Source organism: Rattus norvegicus, chromosome 3 (genome assembly GCF_021556685.1).
Source record: "Rattus norvegicus strain SHRSP/BbbUtx chromosome 3, alternate assembly SHRSP_T2T, whole genome shotgun sequence".
NCBI lineage: Eukaryota > Metazoa > Chordata > Mammalia > Rodentia > Muridae > Rattus > Rattus norvegicus.
The window spans coordinates 146,428,650-146,450,039 of NC_141536.1; the positions used below are offsets into that span (position 1 = coordinate 146,428,650).

General features: G+C 49.1%; 1 protein-coding gene across 2 annotated transcripts in view; it reads right to left on the reverse strand.

The window, feature by feature from the left end:
- Positions 1-17,221: 17,221 nt before the first annotated feature.
- Positions 17,222-21,390, reverse strand: part of Tti1 (TELO2 interacting protein 1) — a 43,752-nt gene continuing 39,583 nt past the window's right edge. The window contains exon 9 of one of the 2 annotated variants that reach the window (XM_087653937.1): positions 17,222-17,911. In XM_087653937.1, coding sequence (XP_087510063.1) covers positions 17,725-17,911 — 187 coding nt within the window. In that variant the 3' untranslated portion in view covers positions 17,222-17,724. 2 annotated transcript variants of the gene reach the window in all.

Consider the following 21,390-nt stretch of genomic DNA (forward strand, 5'->3'; position numbering starts at 1 on the left):
CTGAAGACTGGGGTTCCTGGGCAGTGTGGTATGTCTATGCCTAACTTCACAGAAACTTCTAGGTTAGCTGGATTCGGGGGAACTCACGGGCAGGAGGATCAGCAGTTCAAGGCCAGCTTTGACTGTGTAGGAGTTTGAGGCCAGCCTGGGCTACACGAGGCCCTGGAGAAACAAACCATCATCGACAACAACAAAAGGGAAAGAGAAAAGAACTGTGCAGCTCCTTCCCAAAGCGGCTGCTGCCTGTGCGCCCTGGCATTCTGAGGGAGGAACAGAGGGCATTTCTAGAGCATGAGCACAGTGCCTTCGTCACCGCGGGTGACTTTAGAAACACTTTTGAATGAAATGTCAGTGATGAAGGCATTGAGGACAGTCTCCAAGCAACCACTTTCTGCTGCATCCCCAGTACCCCACCCCCAACCCCATCTCAACCCTGACCCCTCAGCTTCTGGTGCCCACATGAATAAAAGATGTGCCACTCAGGCATGAACGGCTGAGAGCTGGTTCAAACTTTGGATCTCCTGTATTTCATCCAATTGAAGGAAGTTGGCGGCGGGGGGGGGGGGGGTCCCTGTTTGCTCCTTCCCAAATGTTATAAGATGCTTTGCTGGGAGCTAGTTGGTATTTCCATCCTGTTATTACAGTATCTCCCCTGACTCTCATCCGGGATGGTTGATCTGCTCTCTAAGGGTCCTGTTTCAGCCAGCAGGAGGGAGGAAAAGGAAGAGAGAGAGAAGCACACAGTCTCCCTTTAAGTGTACTGGCCTGTGCTGGGCAGTGGAGTGGTGTACACCCTTAATCCCAGCACTCGCGAGGGAGAGGCAGATGATCTTGAGTGAGTTCCAGGACAGCCAGGGTTACACAGAGAATCCAGAACTCAAAGAACTAAAACAGACAACAAGAAACCATCACCAACAGAAAATGAAACAAAAAAACCAAAGTATACCTTCTTGAGGCCACAGGCCATTTGTGCTTTCTCCCATCGCCACACCTAGCTGCAAGTTGAGTGATGAGGCCTTCATTCCGACCAGTTGAGTATGGGGGTGGGGAGTGTGTGTGTGTGTGGGATAGATACCAGGACTCTTTCTTTTTAAAAAAAATTATTTATTTTATATACATATATATGAGTACTTCTGTAGCTGTCTTCAGATACACCAGAAGAGGGCATCAGATCCCATTACAGATGTTGTGAACCACCATGTGGTGGCTGGGAATTGAACTCAGAACCTCTGGAAGGGCAGTCAGTGCTCTTCACCACTGAGCCATCTCTCCAGCCCCTAACCAGGACTCTTTCATTTAGATGAAGGTTAGGAGAGATTCCTAATAGTTTACTTGAAGCCTGATTCTGATACATACACTTCTGTGCATACCGAGAAAGCCAGGTTGATGGAGAGATCTGCCAGTACCTCTCGCCCTAACCCTCTGGGTCCTCGTAGGGGACTCCTTGGAGGTTGCCTGCTACTGAGCGTGCACAACAGCTGAAGGACTGAATTCTAAGAAGGGGATAGGTGACCTAGTCAGTCCGCCACCCTTCCCAGAGTTCACCAAGCTTAATATCCGTGAATTGGCAGCCTCAAGGGGTAGGATGTCTCCCAGAGCTATGTGTCTGAAATGTTACACTTCACATATATCAATTTAAGTTCAAATCAATGAAATAAAATAGTCGGTCCCCACCCTACATGAGAGAGCAAAGTGAGATCACCAAGGCTGATGAGAATGGGAGGTCAGAGGCACGCGTGTGTCTTATGGTGTGTGTCTTGTGTCAAGGGGGTCTCACTGAAGCAGAATGGGAACCAGAGATTGTAGGATTGTCCCAGGCAGGGAGCAACCAGCTTCCATCACAGGGAGCAACCCAGAAAATGGGCAGTAGGCAGATAGTTTAAACACAGTGCACAAATGGGGTTCGGTCCCTCCAGGAACCCTGGGAAGTTGTTCAGAACTTGAAATTCAGAGCTATTCTGCCCAAGGAGGTGGGGGATAGAGCTCAGAGATAGGACTCTCCTCCGTTGATCTGTTCTCAATTCCTGCTTAATTCATCAAGCATTCTGGCCTGTTGACGCTACAGATGAAAGGTCTCCCCCACCGCAGGATGACCTCGGGCAAAGAAACCAAATAGGAGGCAATTGGAAGGTGACTGGTACACCTACCTGAAGGAGTTAAGGCCTGAGGGCTGTGAGCAATCACCTTGCGGTGTGTGTTCCAAAGGATGAAGATCAACACCCTTGACACAGCTTTTACACACTCACACACACACACACTCACACACTCTCTTACACACACACTCTCACACTTTCTCACACACACGCACACACTTACACACACATTCACACACACACTCAAACACACACACTCACACACACTCTCACACACACATTCACACACACTCACACACATTCACACACACACTCAAACACACACACATTCACACACACTCTCACACTTTCTCACACACACGCACACACTTACACACACATTCACACACACACTCAAACACACACACTCACACACACTCTCACACACACATTCACACACACTCACACACATTCACACACACACTCAAACACACACACATTCACACACACACGCACACACTTACACACACATTCACACACACACTCACGCACATGTTCAGATTCATCCTGTTTCCTCTGTTTTAAAAAATTTTTATTGATCCTTTGTGAATTTCACATCATCATCTCCTCGTTCCTCCCTTTCTGCCCTTGCAACCTCCCACCCAAAACAAACAAAAAATCCAAACCAAACCAAACATCTCACCATGGAAACTATTATACCCGTTTGCCCAGCCATCCTGCAAATGTTCATGGCAGTGAGTCACTGGTATGGTTTGAGGCCTCTGGCTCCTGCTATGCTAACAGTACTGGATCCTCACAGGAACTCCTCTAGGATACCCTGTTGTTGCCTGGCAATCCTTCAGTTTGGTGCTGGAGGATTAGCCCCTTCACATGCTCCAGCAGGTCATACATGAGGTAGATGCTGGGGTGGCCAACTCAAAGCCCTGGATCTAGGCCTGGGTGGTAGCTGAATTGGTCAGCCTGACAGCTCTCCCATGCTCACACCGTCAGGGCCAACTATCTCACATTGCACAGGCAAAGGATGGGGCCTGCTCTGCACAGCCTACAGACATCAACATGGCCCCAGAGAACAGCCCAGTCCAGGGACACCTGCATGGGCCATGGGCATCAACACAGATGCACACTGCCACACAGGCCAGGACCTCACAGTGGCCTCAGGTGGCTTTGCAGGCTTCTCACGTCAGGCAGCTCCTCACTGCCCTTGAGGCACTTCCACCCCTCCTCATGTGCACACACCAGTCTGCTTCTCTTTCTCTTCCATGTCTCCACCCACCCTTACTCGTTCATCATAGTGGCTCCCAGGGCCAGTGGGTGTCTTCCCTGTGGTGCTGGGCAGAGGTCCTCTTACTGCAAGGCCTTTCCATAGACTCTTCTGGAAATCTGAGCCATTCCCCTTCCCCATTGCGTCCAGTACCAATCTTTAGCTATTGGCTCTATTACTCCTTGTACCTTTCTCTTGTTGGGCTCCTCTGAGGGACGTCCCCAGCAGGACAAGATCTAGTCTTCTCATATTGCCCCATCCCTGCCCCACAGTGTGCCAACTCTCTGAGGCTAGTGGATTAGTTCTGTCTTCCCCATCGAGCTGTGAGGAAGAGTTCGTGGTTGTCGTGGTCAGTAACACCTAGTAGGTGTTCAATGAATGTATACTGACTGCATGACAGAAAGTGTGTGTGTGTGTGTGTGTGTGTGTGTGTGTGTGTGTGTGTGTGTACATACCCAGGTCTAGCTGAATTAAGGCTCCAGTGGCCAGAGACAGACTCTACCAGCTAAGGAGCTGGGAAGAGGAGGAGGCTAATTAGCAATTCATTAGGATCCATTTCCAAGTCTACAGTCAATGCTAATGACTTGTTTGTTTAAAACAGGAAGTTCTGTACTCATTAAACCCATTAGTAAGTGAAAATGTTTCTGGGGAAGTCTGGCCTCCCACACTGGAGTGTAATCTCAAGGCTGTAGCCCCTTTCACTTAGGCTTCCCAGGATTCAGCAAAGCAGGTACTATGGGCGGGAAACACCTAGGTTGATCCCGGGCTTCTTCCTCAGACGGATGTGAAGACCACAGAATCTTAGCTCATCAGAGGATACTGTGAGGCCAGGACTGCCAGAAAGGAGAGAGGCCCTGCTCGGTCTTCCAATGCTTGAGCATCAAGGGTGGTTCATTGCTTTTTTAAGTCCTGGCTGTTCTGGAACTTACTATGTAGACCAGGCTGGCTTCATGCTCACAGTGTTCTGTCTGCTGAGGAGGCCTGAGGTTCATTGCTATCTTAATATCTGTCTTTATATTAAAAGGACACTGTCTTCATACAGGCAGACTCCACAGCCAAGGGTGATTGTGCTGCGGTTCCTAACTCATAACTGGCAGAAGGGCCCTTTATTCCGATGTTGCCTTGTTTGTTGCTGTTTGTTTTGTTTTGAGACAGGGTTTCTCTGTATAGCCCTGGCTGTCCTAGAACTCACTTTGTAGACCAGGTTAGCCTCGAACTCATAGAGATCCTCCTGCCTCTGCCTCCATAGTGCTGGGATTAAAGGTGTGCCCTACCACCACCTGGCTAATTGTCCATCTTTCGAAAAGAAATTATTAATCTATTTATATTCTCTCCCCATCCCCCTCCTTTCCCCTTCCCCCTTCCCCCCCTCTCTCTTTCAGAGCACACATGGTGAGGTTAGATGACACTTTGAGGGAGTTGGTTCTCTCCTTCCACCATAGGAATTGAACTCGGGTTGTCAGGCTTTGTGGCAAGTGCCTTTACCCACTGAGTCAGTCGCCTTGCCTGCCCAATTTCCCAACTGTTCTATGTTGCCTCATGCCTCTGCATGCTGAGCCATGTCCAGGAAGCCGTCTCTTGCTTGCCTCCCGAAAGCTGACCACCATTAGGTGAGGGCCTCCTTCTGGGTCTCACACATCCTCCTGTTCCCTGGGGCCTTCAGCTGTCTCTGAATGCTACTGGCCTCAGACTTGGCATGCGTTATCTCAGGTCCTTGAGGCTGGGTGTGGGGCTGTGCATCTTTAATTTCAGCACTGGGGAGACAAAGGCAGGCTGATCTCTGAGTTCAAGGCCAGCGGGGTGTACATAGTAAAGTCCAGGCTATATAGGAAAAAAAAATCATGTTATCGAGTTCCACTGGGGAAAGCTACTGATCATTCTACTAAGGAGAAAGCTGATTTGTCAAGGTTGCACTGCTGGAGACTCATAACTGACCAGAATGCAAACAATAAGCGACAGTTGAAAGCTCAGCCTTAAATGGGGCATCTGTACCTCATGCATGCAAGCAGGCATGTAACACACGTACATATACATGCACACATACACACACACATTTGAATGCACACACACATCCCCTCACATACAACATATACACATATACACATGTATGTCTACACCTTCATACACATGCTTGCACATGTATGCATGCATGACCTCACACACATATACACATTTGTATGCATGTACACTGCATGCACACACACATTCAAATGAGCACACACATCCCCTCACACACAGCATGTACACATGAATGCATACACATTCATACACATGCTTGCACATGTATGCACACATGACCTCACACACACACACACTTGTATGCATGTACACTGCATGCACACACATACGCACATGCATATACACACACACTTGCAGGCACATATATATGCATGCATGGCCAAATGCACACACAGCACACACAGAGGTGGAAAGGGGACATGGCAGGAAGGGTATGGGGGGGGATAGAAGGGAAAACAGACTGGAGGTAGAATGATTAAGATACAATGTTTAGGGGTTGGGGATTTAGCTCAGCGGTAGAGCGCTTGCCTAGCAAGCGCAAGGCCCTGGGTTGGATCCCCAGCTCCGAAAAAAAAAGAAAAGAAAAAAAAAGATACAATGTTTACACATATGGAATTATCAGAGAATAAATAAAAGATCTCTTAAAAGGGTGCATGGCTGGCCTGTACGATACATAACAACGTCAGGGCTCTAAGCCAGAGCCAAACAGAGCCTGGAGAAGAGATTCAAAATCAACTTCTCTGAGGCAGTGCAACCCACCATTCCTCAGGGAGCCCCTGAACAGCAGCCAGCCTCCTTCAAGCCTCGCCTTGTGAGTATTTCACTGCCTACTGCTCTCAGGGCCATCCCACAATTAGAGTGCTGCACTGAATGTCTAGGGCTTGGCTCTCCTGCTTGAGGCTCCCCCTGCTTGCCAGCTGGAAGGTCTCCCCTGATCTCCCATCCACTTCACCCCCACTGTTGCTCTACTAAGACATTCCAGCACTGTGGTCTTCACTGTAGTGTTCATTCACCACAGAGGGCTTTAAACCCCAAGCTTCAGAATGCAGAGCCCTCTCGGGGAGATGCTGCTATCCTGCGTGCTGCAAATTTACTGCATCTTCCCACTCTAGCTGGTCGATCCATTAGAGGTTAGCTCTCCGCTGGGCCTAGCCCCTGGGAGGTAACATTTTGAATCTTTGTCTCTGAGTCTCAAACAATGCTTTTTGATGTCTCCAACCGGCAGGTTTAGGGTCCTGTTCTGTGAGCCCTGATGTATCTGATCATGTGACATTAGCAGCTTTGGGTTCAAACCCAGTGGTGGCTCTTTAAGTCTTTGGGCTAATAGATGTTCAGCTGTCTGTGATGCTATAGCTAAGGAAGGAAGCCGTGTGTTTCTGTCCACGGTGCTGAAAGAGCGGACCCACCTCTAGTCTCTCAGAGAGGAAAAGGGGAAACACAAGGTGACAGGCAGTGTCCCAAGAGCGGTAGCTCAGAACCCCGAATTCAGCCCAGGCAGTCAGGAAACCCTATGAGGCCTGGTCTGCCTCTTGTGTGCACGGAGGAAGTAGGTGTTGTGAAATAACCCCCCTACCTGCAGAGAGGGGTCCACATGGTGCCCCCCATTACCATATCAGCTACCTACAGAACTGTAAACCCTTAGCCCCTTCAATTTAAAAAGTATTTTGTATGTGTGTGTGTGTATGTATGTATGTATGTATGTATGTATGTATGTATGTATGTATGTATGTATGTCATGTATCTGAAGTTGCTTTGTGAGGCCAGAAGAAGATGAAATCCCCTGGCGACCCCTGGATTCCAGATGACTGTGAGCCACCCAAAGTGGGTGCTGGAAGCTGAACTCGCTTCCTCTGGAGGAGCAGCCAGCTCTCCAGGCGGGAGCATTCTGTTTTAATGATAAATGTTCTTATAGGTTATACATGCTTTAAAAAATAATAGGGGGCTGGAGAGATGGCTCCGTGGTTAAGAACACTGACTGCTCTTCCAGAGGTCCTGAGTTCAATTCCCATCAACCACATGGTGGCTCACAACCATCTGTAATGGGATCTGATGCCCTCTTCTGGTGTGTCTGAAGACAGCTACAGTGTATTCATAGAAAATAAGGGTTGGGGATTTAGCTCAGTGGTAGAGCGCTTGCCTAGGAAGTGCAAGGCCCTAGGTTCGATCCCCAGCTCCGAAAAAAAAGAACCAAAAAAAAAAAAAAAAAAAGAAAAAGAAAAAGAAAATAAATAATTCTTAAAAAGAAAACTGTAAAGAGTGCTTTTTTAAAAAAAACCTAATGTTTATTTGTTCATTTATTTATTTATGTTTGAGTTTTCAAGACAGGGCTTCTCTGTTAAAGAAACAGCCCTGGCTGTCCTGGAGCTCACTCTGTAGACCAGGCTGGCCTCAAACTCACAGAGTTCTGCCTGCCTCTGCCTGAGATTAAAGGACAGTGCCACCATGCTCAGCTAAGAACACTTTCTGAAGACACCTTATCCGCTGCCCTGTTCCCCTTTCTAGAGGCTGCACTTGGGAATCCTCAAAGAAAGCTTTTAGCCAGGATCTCCCCTACTGTGAACAGCAGCTATGTTCTTCAATACCCATCTCAGAGCTATACACGAGCTGTCTCTTTCCAGAAAGCCATGAGATGCTCCAGACACATTCACCAGGCACTTAGCCAGTGATTTTGGCTAGACTCTTAGGTTACTGTAGATCTTTTATTAATGCAAACATGTACCAGCGAATATGCCGCTCATTGCCCCTGTACACGGGGTAGGAAAGTTCTGAGGGCTGGAGAGCTGGCTCAGTAGTTAAGAGAGGTTATTGCACTTTCAGAGGACCTGGGTTCGATTCCCAGTACCCACATGGCAGCTCACAACCATCTGTAACTCCAATCCCAGGGCATCCAAAGCTGCCTCCTGATTTCTCTGGGCCCTATGCATGCAGACACTGCATATATGTAAGAAAAACATTCAAACTCATAAAAATGAATCTTAAAAACATAAGACAAAATTCTGGAAAAGCAGTCATTCTGCATGTACGTCTGTGTGAGAATGTCAGATCTTGGAGTTACATACAGATGAGAGCTGGGATTTGAACCTGGGTCCTCTGGAAGGACAGCCAGTGCTCTTAAGTGCTGAACCATCACTCCAGTCCTAGAAGAAAATTCTGAATAACAGGATTGCTAAATCTAAATCTAAGGGTATATATGCTTACAACTCGAGAGTTCTCAAGGGGCAGGAGGGTGGCTCAGCAGTTAAAGAGCATCTATCAGAAAATCAGGGCTCGACCCCAGCACCGACCAGATGGTGTGGCTCACAGACGCCTGCACCTTAGCTCCAGAGGATGCAGTGTGTATGTGTGTGGGTGGGGTGGGGCACCAACACTCATGTGTACCCACACATACACATGCACCATACACACATGCATGTGCACACACACACACACGCATGCAATTGAAAATGAATTTGAAACACACCTCTACTGTTCATTTTGAAACCCATGGCCTAGCATGGTTCTAAAGAAGTGCACAGTTCAGTGTGTGTTTGTACTACCCATGTACAGTGCTCACAGAGGCTAGCAGGCAGCACGGGTCCCTTGCATGTGGAGTTACAGTTGTGAGCGTCCGTCGGGTCCTGGGAACCGAACCCAGGTCCTCCACAGGAGCAGTTAAGTTCTCTTTACTGCCGGCTCGTCTCCAGCCTCCTCATTCTGTTTGTTTTAGGAATAATGTACAGTAACATTGGCACGAATGCTCGGTAGAGTTTTTGTGTTGGGCACGGGTGTGGAGTGTCTCATCTGCTCCAGATGGTTCGACTCCACCATTGTGTTGCTTTCTGTCTTTTGCTTCAACACACAGGGCATCTGATTTGTGGTTGTTTTTATAAATAAGGAAAGTCAACACACAAACCAACGCTCACCTCAAAGGAGATAAAAAAAAAAACCCAATAATAGGATGACTCTGGAGTCAAATATGAGTGCCCACTGCCTGGGAGTGTGCTATGTTGCCCCAAACACCGTGTTCCTATGTGGTAAGCTTTGTGAGTACTTCAATGCCGAATAGGAAGGTAACAGCCAAGCAGGGAACCCTTTGCTGTAGTCCTCAGTCTTTAAAGATGTGTTTAGCCCTTGGGCTGCTGGAAGCTAAGGGTCTGAAAGGTTTGATCTAATAGGCAGGAGGATGTCAGCTCTGACACAGAGTAGGCTGAGAATGGCTATGAAGGGGCTAAAAATAGCCCAGGATAACTTGGCTCCAGAGCAGCAACATTCCAACTCCCTACAATCAGGTAGGTTCGAGTCAGTCAATGAGCTTTGTGGAATCCCTAAAAAGAACACTGCCACGGTGAGTGGTTGGTGCACACACATTTTCATGTGTTGTGTATACTGCCCAGCCAACCTCCAAGGAACCTGGTGCCAGTTACAAACCCATCTTTCATACTGCCAACACTGTCTCAAAGCAGATGTTTTAAGAGGTGGGACGATGCTTGGAGACTGATCCAAACCCTTCTTCATGGAGCAGGTGGGACAACAGAGGCTCATGGAGACCCAGGGTCACTTACAGCTGGTACCGGTTTGGTTCCTATCTCTGGTGCTCTGGGGCAGAATGAAGACCCTGGGTGAGGTCCCTGTGTGAGAAGATGGACCAATGGGAGGTGGGGCACTCTCAGGTCTCTCTCGACTACACACCAGCTCAGTGGGAGATGTGACGGATTTTATATTTCCAGAAGAAACTTGTGGCTCTTCTCTCGATTCCCTTCTCTCTCCCCCCTCCAGCCCCCCATCTTTTCCCTTAGAAACAGCCTTAGACTCTGAAGATTCGTTCCTTACTTCTGAAGCCTGTGTGGGAGGAAGCTGAGGACGTGAGGGTACTGACTGAGAGAAGGTTGGGACCTAGCGCCCGCCTGCCGTTGTGCAGGAAGAATGGCAAATTACCTAAGGACTGGAACCAGAAGGGGGTGGTGCAGGCAGCCCTTCATCGGCGCCGTTTAACCCTTTCCTGCAGCAAGAGCAGGCAGCCCTTGGTGCCCGGCCATGGCTGCCTTGAGGGGCATTTCCACAAATGGTAGGTGCTTTGAAGTGAGGAGGGCCCACTCCCTCTTTGGGCTCTGCAGACAAGCTTCGGCTCTGGGTAAAACTGTAGGAAAAGGTAGCCGAGCTCCTAATGTCAGAGATGATTCCTGAGGGAAATCAGGCTGCGTTCCAGGCATGATTTGAAAAGCGGCTGCCTCCCAAAGTCGGCGGTGGTGGGGTGGGGGCGTGGGGGGGATGCCATTTATAAAGCAATCAGCGCTTCGCAAGAGTCCCCCATCACTCAGAATTATTTTCTGAAATTTGGCCTCTGTTCCTCACTCTGGAGGAAAGGCAATCCGGGCGCTCGGCTTGCAATCAAGCGGATGGGGAGCACTGGGGCGAGCCACACAAAGGGAGAGGGGTTCCTGCATTGTTCCGCACAGCTGGAGCGCAGGAAAATCATTTCCAGGACTCCTCCACGCTGCTCGACGGAGCCCGAGGAGGCCTCATCAGAGGCCCCATTCATCTCACTCCGTACTTTTAAACTTTAAAGCACATATTTATGTGCCTCAAGTCGCTCGTGAACCGCCGCATGTCACACAGTTCGGGGCTGATGGAAGCGGTGCATGCTCTCGTCCTGGGACTTTCGGAAACACAGTTTCGTTGCTGGCCCCTCTCCCCTTCCCGTTTCTTCCGTGTGCTGCCAGGACATGAATATTCCTAAGATGCTCTCGACACATCCTGGTGGAGGATTTTCCAAGATGATGGGGCGGATCCCCCAAGGCTGTGCCCTAGGCTTGGCAAAGCTCTCTGTAGGTGTGGCCTCAGCTTTGCCACAAACCCCTTCCCAGCCCCCCTTCCAGCAGGTTGTCTCTGTGACAGGCTGTAAATGCAAGGTGATAAATGGCTGTCATTTTCCTCCTCGGTGTCTGCAGGCAACTAAACACAGTTCTTGCTTTAAGGGAACTGACACCACCCCAATTCCTTCTCCATATGGTAGGGTGAACCGACCTGAACTTGTGCTCCAGCCTGTCTGTGAAGATGTAGATCAGGGGTTGTCCAATTATGGCTGGAAGGAAAAACCCAACCCATTTGCTTATTTTAATGAGACCTTTTGATATAAAATGATTTTCATATTTTTCTAAAAGAATGTAAAGAAGCCAGTGGGTAAAGTGCTTGCCTTGTAAGGATGAGGACCAGAGTTCAATGCCCACCTGACAGGAAAGCCAGGTATGGTGGCAAAGCTTGCTATCCCAGAGCTGGGGAGGTTGAGACAGGTAGATCCCCGGGGGTTCACTGTCCAGTCAACTTACAAGGTGAGTTCTGGGCCAAGTGAGAGACCTTGTTTGAAATAAAACAGGTTGAATGGCTCCTAAGGAAGGACACCATGGTTGACCTTTGGCCTCCCTGGCATACATGTGGGCATTTACATGTACACCTGCACGCATGTGCCTTCCTCCCCCCTACATGTACCCACAATTAACACACATGCACATACACACAAATCAATTTAAAAATTTTGGGGGGGTGGTTAAAGACAGGGTTTCCGTGTGTAGTGGCCCTGGCTGTCCTGGAACTCACTGTAGAGCAGGCTGAGTTCTACTCAAAGATTCACTTGCCTCTGCCTCCACTGCCCAGCACAAATGAACACTAGAAAAGGGTATTTTACAAAGAAGTCAGGCCTCCCAGTGCTTGGGAGGTAGGGGCAGACAGAGCTCTGTGAGTTTGAGGCTAGCCTGCTCTACAGAGTGAGTTCAGGACAATCAGAGCTGTTACACAGAAACCCTGTGTGGTGTGTGTGTGGTGTGTATGTGGTGTGTGTGGCATGTGTGTGTGGTGTGTGTGTGTGGTGTGTATGTGGTGTGTGTGGTGTGTATGTGGTGTGTGTGGCATGTGTGTGTGGTGTGTGTGTGGTGTGTATGTGGTGTGTGTGGCATGTGTGTGTGGTATGTGTGGCATGTATGGTGTGTGTGTGTGCATGTGTGTGTGTGGCATGTGTGTGTGTAGCATGTGTGTGGTGTGTGTGTGTGTGGTGTGTGTGGCATGTGTGTGTGGTATGTGTGTGTGGTGTGTATGTGGTGTATGTGGCATGTGTGTGGTGTGTGTGTGTGTGTGGTGTGTGTGTATGTGTGTGTGGCATATGTGTGTGTAGCATGTGTGTGTAGTGTGTATGTGTGTATTGTGTATGTGGTGTGTGTGTGGTATGTGTGGCATGTATGGTGTGTGTGTGTGTGCATGTGTGTGTGTGGCATGTGTGTGTGTAGCATGTGTGTGGTGTGTGTGTGTGTGGTGTGTGTGGCATGTGTGTGTGGTATGTGTGTGTGGTGTGTATGTGGTGTATGTGGCATGTGTGTGGTGTGTGTGTGTGTGTGGTGTGTGTGGCATGTGTGTGTGGTATGTGTGGCATGTACGGAGTGTGTGTATGTGTGTGTGTGGCATATGTGTGTGTAGCATGTGTGTGTAGTGTGTATGTGTGTATTGTGTATGTGGTGTGTGTGTGGTATGTGTGGCATGTATGGTGTGTGTGTGTGCATGTGTGTGTGTGGCATGTGTGTGTGGCATGTGTGTGTGTAGCATGTGTGGTGTGTGTGTGTGTGTGCGCACACAGCATGTGTGTGGGTGTGTGTATCAGGCTGGGTGGTGGCAGCATAGGCCTTTAATCCCAGCACTCAGAAGGCTGACTGACCAGCAGGAAACCTGACCTCATCTGGCACTGTCTGAAGGAGGTGGATCTCTAAGAGTGCGGAAGAGAAAGAATGGCTACCTGGAAAGGCTGCAGACAGACATTTCTGAGGGATAGAGGCTGCGAGAGAACAAAGGCTGGAGGAGGGAAACAGCAGTCAAAGGCCAGAGGAGGCACCTGGAGTGTTCTGGCCTCTTGATGCTCATGCTAGCTCAGAGGCTCTTAGCTCTGCCACAGCAGGTAGCATGGGTGTAGACATGTGCAGGGGTGCGAGCACAGCCCTCATCTCCCTTCGGAGAAGTCACTGCATTTCCAGTCCCTGGCTGGGACACTGTGCTTTCCTCAGCCTTCACCTTCCTGGAGCTCTTCTCCGCAGAATGGAAAACAGCAGCAGCGGCCTTTCCAGACAAGCCCTTTCCCAGTTTATCACCCAGGATATTGCTCATCTCCTTCCTACAGGTCCGGCCAAGTCCTGGTGTCTGCATTCTTGAGTGAGTCTTTCTCTAGTCTCATACTGAGGGCTCACCAGGGGCCAGTTGCCTGAGCCAGCACTGTTCTGGAGGATATGCAGTGGCCACCGGGCAGCAGGTTAGAAAGCAGGAAACCCTGGTGGAGGCCCAGTCAGTGCACCTGATACTAGTTTCCAGGATGGATTCCTCCTCACACAGCTATTGGAAGAGGCTGAGGCAGACACTGCACCTGAGTGATGGAAACAAGGCTTGGAAAGTTTAAATGATCAGTCACTCAGAGGCAGGGTTCTGATGTTCTTTCCACAATATGGCGCCTCTAGTCACCTTCAGAGGATGCTCTAGGTCAAGTTCTACGTGTTCCTGCTTGACAGAACCCTTTACTGACTACACTTGCTCAGATACATTCAAAACTGTGTTCCCGCCCACTCATATTTCTTCATGTGTGTCGGTGCACATGTAGAGAAGAGCTCAGCCTCCAGTGTTTTTCCTCAGGAGCCACCACCATTTATTCATTCATTCATTCATTCATTCATTCATTTATTTATTTATTTATTTATTTATTGTACACTGCTGTTTGCTTGCGTGTATGTGTGTGTGAAGATGTCAGATGGCCTGGACCTGGAGTTACAGACAGTTGTGAGCTGTGGCGTAGGTGCTGGGAATTGAACCCGAGTCCTCCAGAAGCACAGGCCAGTATTCTCAATCGCTGAGCCATCTCTAGCCCCAGTTTTTAAATTTGCCATCCACCTTTTTAGAAATATAATAAAAAAGTGATGTGTATGAGTGTTTTGCTTACATGTATGTGTGTGCACTATGTGAAGCCCTTGGTGGGGGGCGTCAAAGGACATTGGGTGTCCTGGAGCTAGAGTTAGTGGTGGTCGTGAGCTACCACATGGGCCTCCTGCAAGACACTGGTAAGCCACCATTCCAGGCTCTACCTTGGGACAGGCCTGGTGGAACTTACCGAGTAGGCAAAGCTAGCTGGCCAGTGCCATCATACCTGGCTTTTCTATGTGGGTTCTGAGGATTGAATTTGGTTCCTTATGCTTAGAAGGCAAGCATTTTATTAACTCAACTGTCTACTCAATCCTCCATTTCTTTCTTTCTTGAGAGAGGGTTTCTCCGTGTAGCTCTGGCTGTTCTCGAACTCCATCTATAGACCAGCTGGCTTCCAACTCAGAGGTCTGCCTGTTCTGCCTGCCCTGCCTCCGAGTGCTGCGATTAAAGGTGTGCACCACCACCACCTGGCATCAATTCCTCATTCTTATCCTTGGCTTTTCTGTGTGTGTGCCTGTGCCTGTGTGTTCTGTCTTCTCCTACCCTTACATGGGATCTGGGATAGAATTTAAATTGCCAGGCATGTGTGGCAAGAGCCTTAAACAGCTGGGCCACCTTGCCGGTCCTTTTCCTGATTTTGCGATAGGGTCTTAATGTATCTCAGGCTGGCCTCAAAACTCAGCATAGCCAAGGATGGCCTTGCTCTCCTGATCCTGCCTCTCTGAAGGCCTGGCATCACTCTGTCTGCCCATGGTGTATTGGTGCTACTGCATACTGAAAGGAAGAAGCTCCTTCGGCCTCAGCAAGCTGGAAGTGAGGGAAGGCCCACTGTGTGACACCCATGCTAACAAGGGCTACCTTGAGTCAGATGAGCAGGCTCTAAATTAAAGTTGTCTGAATGTAATAACAGAGGCACACTAATTAGCTTTTTAAATCAAGTATAACATTCTGCCTGCTGGACTGAAAGCAGCTTAGTCTATTTTAACTATTTGTGGAGCAAGAGTGGGTTTGGAGCATGGTGACAATCCCTCCTGTGCCCCCTGTCACCTGCCCCCACATCAAGTCACCCTGGGAACATAAGCCACACATTAACCAGCTATGCAATGCTGTATAAGGCACCTTGCTGACCTGTTTTCTCATTTGTCAGAGGCTAGAGAGTGAATTAGCTTATCATTTTGTCCTGGTAGGGTTGGGAACAAAGCCACCCCAGAACTCAACCGGAAGAGAGCCAACTCTCGGCTTGGGTGATGTCTCTGGAGTTGTTCAGAGTTCTGTGACATCAGCTAAATGGTGTGTGAGACAGTGTAGTGCCCTCCATGGTGGCAGAGGAGGGGCATATCTCTGGGTCCCCTAACCCTTCCAGCCTTGTGATGGGCTGTTGAGGTCAGAGAGAAAGTCCATGAAGACTCAGCTGCAGAGTGGTGGCCACCAAGTCCTGGGGGACTGGACATTCCCCTGCCCTAGCAGGGCAGACAGCGACCAGTGGACCAAGTCCAGTGTTCCCGCATGCCATGAGCCGCTGAAGCTTGGGATCCTGTGCACTGTCTGGCACCAGACTCCTCAGATGGGAAAGAAAACTAAGGGTTTTTTTCCTGCCTTTCTACAATGCTTGAGGAAGGGAAAATCCCTGGTTCTCAGGTACCCAGGCAAAGGCAAGCCTGAAGGAGGACTTGGCAAAGTGGTGTTTGGCAACTTAATGAGTGAGTGGTGACAGTTGGGCACATTAATGGCTGCTGATACAAGGAAAGTCCTAGCTCCTGATAGAAGTGAATAACACACCTGTGAGGGATGGTGCAAAGCCAGGGATGCCCCCCAAAAGGGTCACACCTGACTCAGCGCTCCTGCTGCTTTCCAGTTTACAAAAGTCCTGGAAGGGACTGAGCTGTGTCTCTGTGTGGACGTCATTAGTAAATCTATGCAGCAGAAATAGGAGGCTACGGGGGAGAGGGCAAACCTGCCAAGGAAAGAGAGGTGCAGGGGAAGCTATAAAGAAGTATTAGGGGGCACAATACCCCAGTGCACACAGCTTACCTTAATTCTGACGTGATGGGGAAATGAAGACACTGAACATTTGACATCACTAAAGAATCCCCTGCTGGGCTTTTTAGATGCAGCCACGGTAGGCATTTACAAGCTTGTGTAAGACAGCTAGGATCTGAGAACAGTGCCTAGGTCAGCGAGCGAGCGAGGCTGGCCAGAGAGCCTGGGGCCCGGCCTTACCCCACAGGTGAGTACATTTTGTGTGTGGTGCTAGAATGAAGCCCAAGGCCTTGAGCACATTTTACAACTTAGCCAATCCATTCCAGGCCTTATAAGGTATGCTAGTACCAGGAGTTAAAAAACAAAACACAACAAAACAAAACAACAACAACAAACCAAGCTGACAGGAGTAGGGAGGCTGTTCAGAGGTTAAGAGCACGTGGCTGCTATTCCAGTGGACCCAAGTTTGGTTCTTAGTACCTACATGGTGGCTCACCATTAATACTCTTGTTCCGGGGAGATCTGACACTTTCTTCTAACCTCTTCCAGCACCCAGTACACAATGGCAGCCAGACATATATAATACATGCAGGCAAAATGCTCTCACCTGAAAAAAATGAAGTCAAGCTGGATGTGACAGTTCATGTCTGTCATCAGGGTACTCAGCAACATGAGGAAGAACTGTCACAAGTTCAAGGCCAGTCTTAGCTATGTTGTAAGTTCCAGAACAGCCAATGCTATAGAGTAACACTGCCTTTAAAAAAGTGGGGGTGAGGGAGCTGGAAAGACCGCTCAACAGGTAAAGGTGCCTCCACCAAGCATGCTGACCTGGGTTCAGTCCCTGGGAACCACACGACGGAAGGAGAGAAGCAACACGGCATGTCCCATGCCCAAAGCAAAGAAAGGCGAGAAAGAAAGCTCCAAAAACAAAGAAATCACTCTCTCATTAAGACATTTTTGAAAAGATTTATTTATCTTATATGTGTTTGGCTCATGAGTGTCTGTGCACCATGTGCAAGTCTGGTGCTTGAGGTCAGAGGAGGGGGTTGGATCCCTTGAAACTGGAGTCATGGACGGTTGAGAGCTACTAATGGGTGCTGAGAATCGAACTTGGACTTAGAGCACAAGGGGTGTGTGTGTGTGTGTGTGTGTGTGTGTGTGTGTGTTTGTGTGTGTTTGAAGGACTTGTGTGGCAGAGGGGCTGTGCAGACAGTAGGCTAAAGAGTTGAACTCTTAGAGCCACCAGTCAATGTCATCTGAAAACACAAAGAGTGAAACATAAGTAACAGTAAGCGACTTTTCCTTCAACCCAATTTCTAAGCAGTTGTGTGATCGATCAATTTATATATTGGTGGTTGTCTAATCCACCTTCACCGCTCTCTGTGTTGCCGCAACTGTATCCAGCAGGGGTGGCTCAGCTCAGCTCCTAGCTGGCAGGTTCTGGCAGGATCACTGCAGTTGAAGAAGCAGGTGGCAAACATTGGTGGCATAGGGGTTCTGTGGCTTAGTGGCCCCCTGCCACTGCACTGGGTGAAGGCTCGGGTGCGGGGCTGTGAACTGCTGCACAGGGCAGTGCAGCTGGTGCAGGAGGAGCCAGGTGGAGTCGGGGTCCACCTTTATCAGGTGGAGGAAGACGCTGTGGAGAGAGAATTCATGAGTAAGGGAGGCAGGAGGGCAAGAGAAGGGGGGAGGTTATTGCTCATTCAGGGCCATTTACTGGACTCAGAAGGAACTGATCGTAAGACCAGGTCATTTCAAACAGCAGAGGGACCACACTTTAGATCCTAAGACAGGACCATTAGAATGATTCCAAAGCCTAAAAAACCAGGCTAACAGCTTCTGATCCACTGACCTGGAGTAAACCAGTAATTAGTCCAAAGAGAGCGGTACTGACACAAAGGAACTGCTAACTGTAAGCTGGCGTCTGAAGGAATGACAGGCTGACCCCTCCATCAGCAGCTCTGTCTGGGGACCTGGGCAAGCCCTTACCTTCTCTTTACGGTCCTCATGTGCCTCTGGGTAAACCCATTCTGGTCACTCAAAGCCATGGCTTCGTAGAGGTCTGGGTACAAGGGCCAACAGAATCTGAACTCATCAGAGGTTGGCCAAGGACTCTTGAGACAGGACTGATGTCCTGTACAAACCTAACCCAGAGCTCAAGGGCCAGGGCCATGGTATGTTGCCAGAAATGAAATCCTTCATCTTGACCTGAACTTTTGGCTACTGTCTGCTCACCTCCTATTTCTGAACCAGGGCCACCAGAGTAGACAGGGTCCTGTAACCCCCCCACACCTGGCTGTCCACTCCCGGGATGAGTGAAGCCCTTCTTCATATGCTGGCCCCATCAACACACACAGGGCATCACTTGTGCAAGGGGCTTCGTTCCCACTCTGTCCAGGCGATCCCCCCATCTCTCTCAGGTCTCCCTTTCTCAGCAGCCTGGATGTGGCTGCTGTGTTTCCCTGCTCAGCACACTGCATGCAGTCAATGAATACTGCTGACTAACAGGCTCTCACTCGCCTGAGGCCTGAGTGACTCATCTGGAGGCTGGTTAAAGCCGTTGGGGATACCCTTCCAGGAATCTTCACAGTCTGTGAAAGGTCCTGAGGTCATCAAGGAAGAACATGCATCACAGCTATGCAGCCTTGGAAAATGGTCTCGTGATCTTGCCTCAGTTTCGCCATTGCTTTCCTTTCCCCCCCCTTTGAGAGAGGGTCTCATGTAGCCCAGATTGGCTTCAAACTTGCTGAGTAGCCAGTACTGATCTTGAACTCCTGATTTTCCTGCCTCCACAGCCCGAGTGCTGGTGAGTACAACCAGTCACACCCGGTTTTCAGTTTGCTCATTTTTTAGGGTTTTGCTAAGGTTTAAAATACATACCAGTCCCTACCAACTCCATTTAAACATTTCTTTTACACATTTATGTATTTTTTGTGTGTGCTTGAGCATGTGCCTGCCACGGCATGTGTGCAGAGGTCAGGGGACAACTTCAGGAGTGGGTTCTTCTTCTACACAGAGGTCCTGGGATTGAACTCAGGCTGCACGGCAGGTGTCTTCACGAGCTCTTTCTAGCCTCCAAGCGTGCTTTACATCCATTTTTGAAATCAGTATACACAGTAATGGGTTTTGTTACAGTTTTCACACATACATGCCAGTATGTGTTTGTTGTTTATGCTGATCTCCATGTGATTCCCATTTACCAGCTAAAAGTACCACCTCTGTATTAGTGACTCCACCCCAGATTTAACCAGTGAATTAAAATACCCAAAACCAAATTCCCTCTGTACTGAACAGACACAGCTCTGTCCTTGTCCGTACTCCCTGAACACGACATACCAACCGCTTAGTGTTTACATTGTCAGGTGATCACAGGCTTGGCAGACCAGCGGCCATTTCACAAAGGACTTGGTACCTATGGGCCCCGGAGCTGATTCCTTCTGGGGACTGAGGAACAGCACCACAGCGTACAATACAGTGCCTATCTGATCAATCAGATCTCATTCTCAACGGAATGCTGTTAGTGCACTTTTGACTGTCAAATAAGAATAAAGTGATTGCTAAATAAAACAATTTTTGGTTTTTAATTTTATTAATCTGAAAAACCAGTGCTCTTGGAAGAGCTGGGTCTTACTCTGTGAATTCAGTTTTGCTCTCTTCTTTGTGTGTGGTAGACTTATGCTGGGGGAGGGAGACAGGTAGGGGTGGGTGCATGTGTGCATGTGTGCATGTGTGTAGGGAGGCTTTGAAAAATGTACTGGGCCTGGGCTGCTGTGCCTAAACTATTTTAAGTTTCTTGGCTTAGAATAATCTTGTGTTTATAACCTATGCAGTGGTTGCTGAAGAAGTGACTAGAATATTCTAATTCATCGTTTCCACTTCACTGCATAAAAGAGATGGGGCCTGTGTGGGAGACAATTTTTGTTTAAAAACAAAAATATCTTTGATAATTAGAGTGGTGAGGGAAATGATAAAAACACCAAAACCCAGGAAGCACATTTCTGTTTACATGTGACACTGTTGACAGTTTTTCCTCGGTGCCAAAGACTGTTAGAATGCAAATGATTTCATTTGTTTTTTTTTTCTCTACCTCAAGAACTGGACCGATTTCTCCAGCTGCAGCTGTGCTTCCTTCAAGGAACACTTGTCTCTGGGCAGCAGGCAGCAGAAGGCACCGTGGCCCGAAGCTCTGCTTTGCCTACAGCAGGCTGAATGGGATCTGTGCTCACCCTCAAAGATCTCCAAATAAAATGCTGACAGGGAAGAAAGAAAGCGAGCCATGCAAGTTCACTGCTTTCATTAAGCAGAGCCAAACCCTCAGGAATCATCTGGGTGTCTGTCAGTGCTTCACTCCTAAAAGGGTAAACGCCTCAGCAGGGCAAACAGCAAGTGACGTCCTCCTGCCTCAGCTGCCGGAAGCGAATCACCCCCCCCGCCTCCTGACCCTGCTTCCGCTTTCTTCCAGAGATGATCACAGGCAGCCTAGTCTCCCACTGGGATTGTTCTGAGGTGTGTGTGTGGGAGGGTGGGGGTCGCAGGGAGACACTCTCCATGAGTGTCTAATGAAAACACTGCTCTAGAGACTGAGTGATAGAGACAGAAAGAGGGGAGAGGGAGACACAGGAGCGCGCACGCATGCGCACACACACACCACACACGCACACACACATGAACACATGCACACACGCATGAACACACGCACACATGAATGCACAGAGAGGGGTGGGAGAACAGAGAGCATGAGGGACTCATGAATAAATACCACTATGACCCACTATGGATATGCTCAGTCAGAGAAGGGAGCGACATTAGTCTTTGTCTCACTCAACTCCAGGCCTCGATGGGGCCCGGTTCTCAGTCACAGGGTTCTATTTTTGGCTGTTATATCAGGGACAACAAAGTGCAGGGTACTTTACCTTCTGCACGGCTGAGGTGGGAAATGAACCCAGTGCCATGTAAGCAGATGGCTGGCAGGCGCGCTGCACTCTTGCTGGGTGGGAGCCATGCAGTCTGCTGAACCCTAAACACTGACAAACTCTTAACCTGAGCCCTGTTGGCTTTGCCACTGGGAGCGGAGCCTGAGGCTGAGGCCTGGTAGGCTGTGTCAGGCTCCAGAGC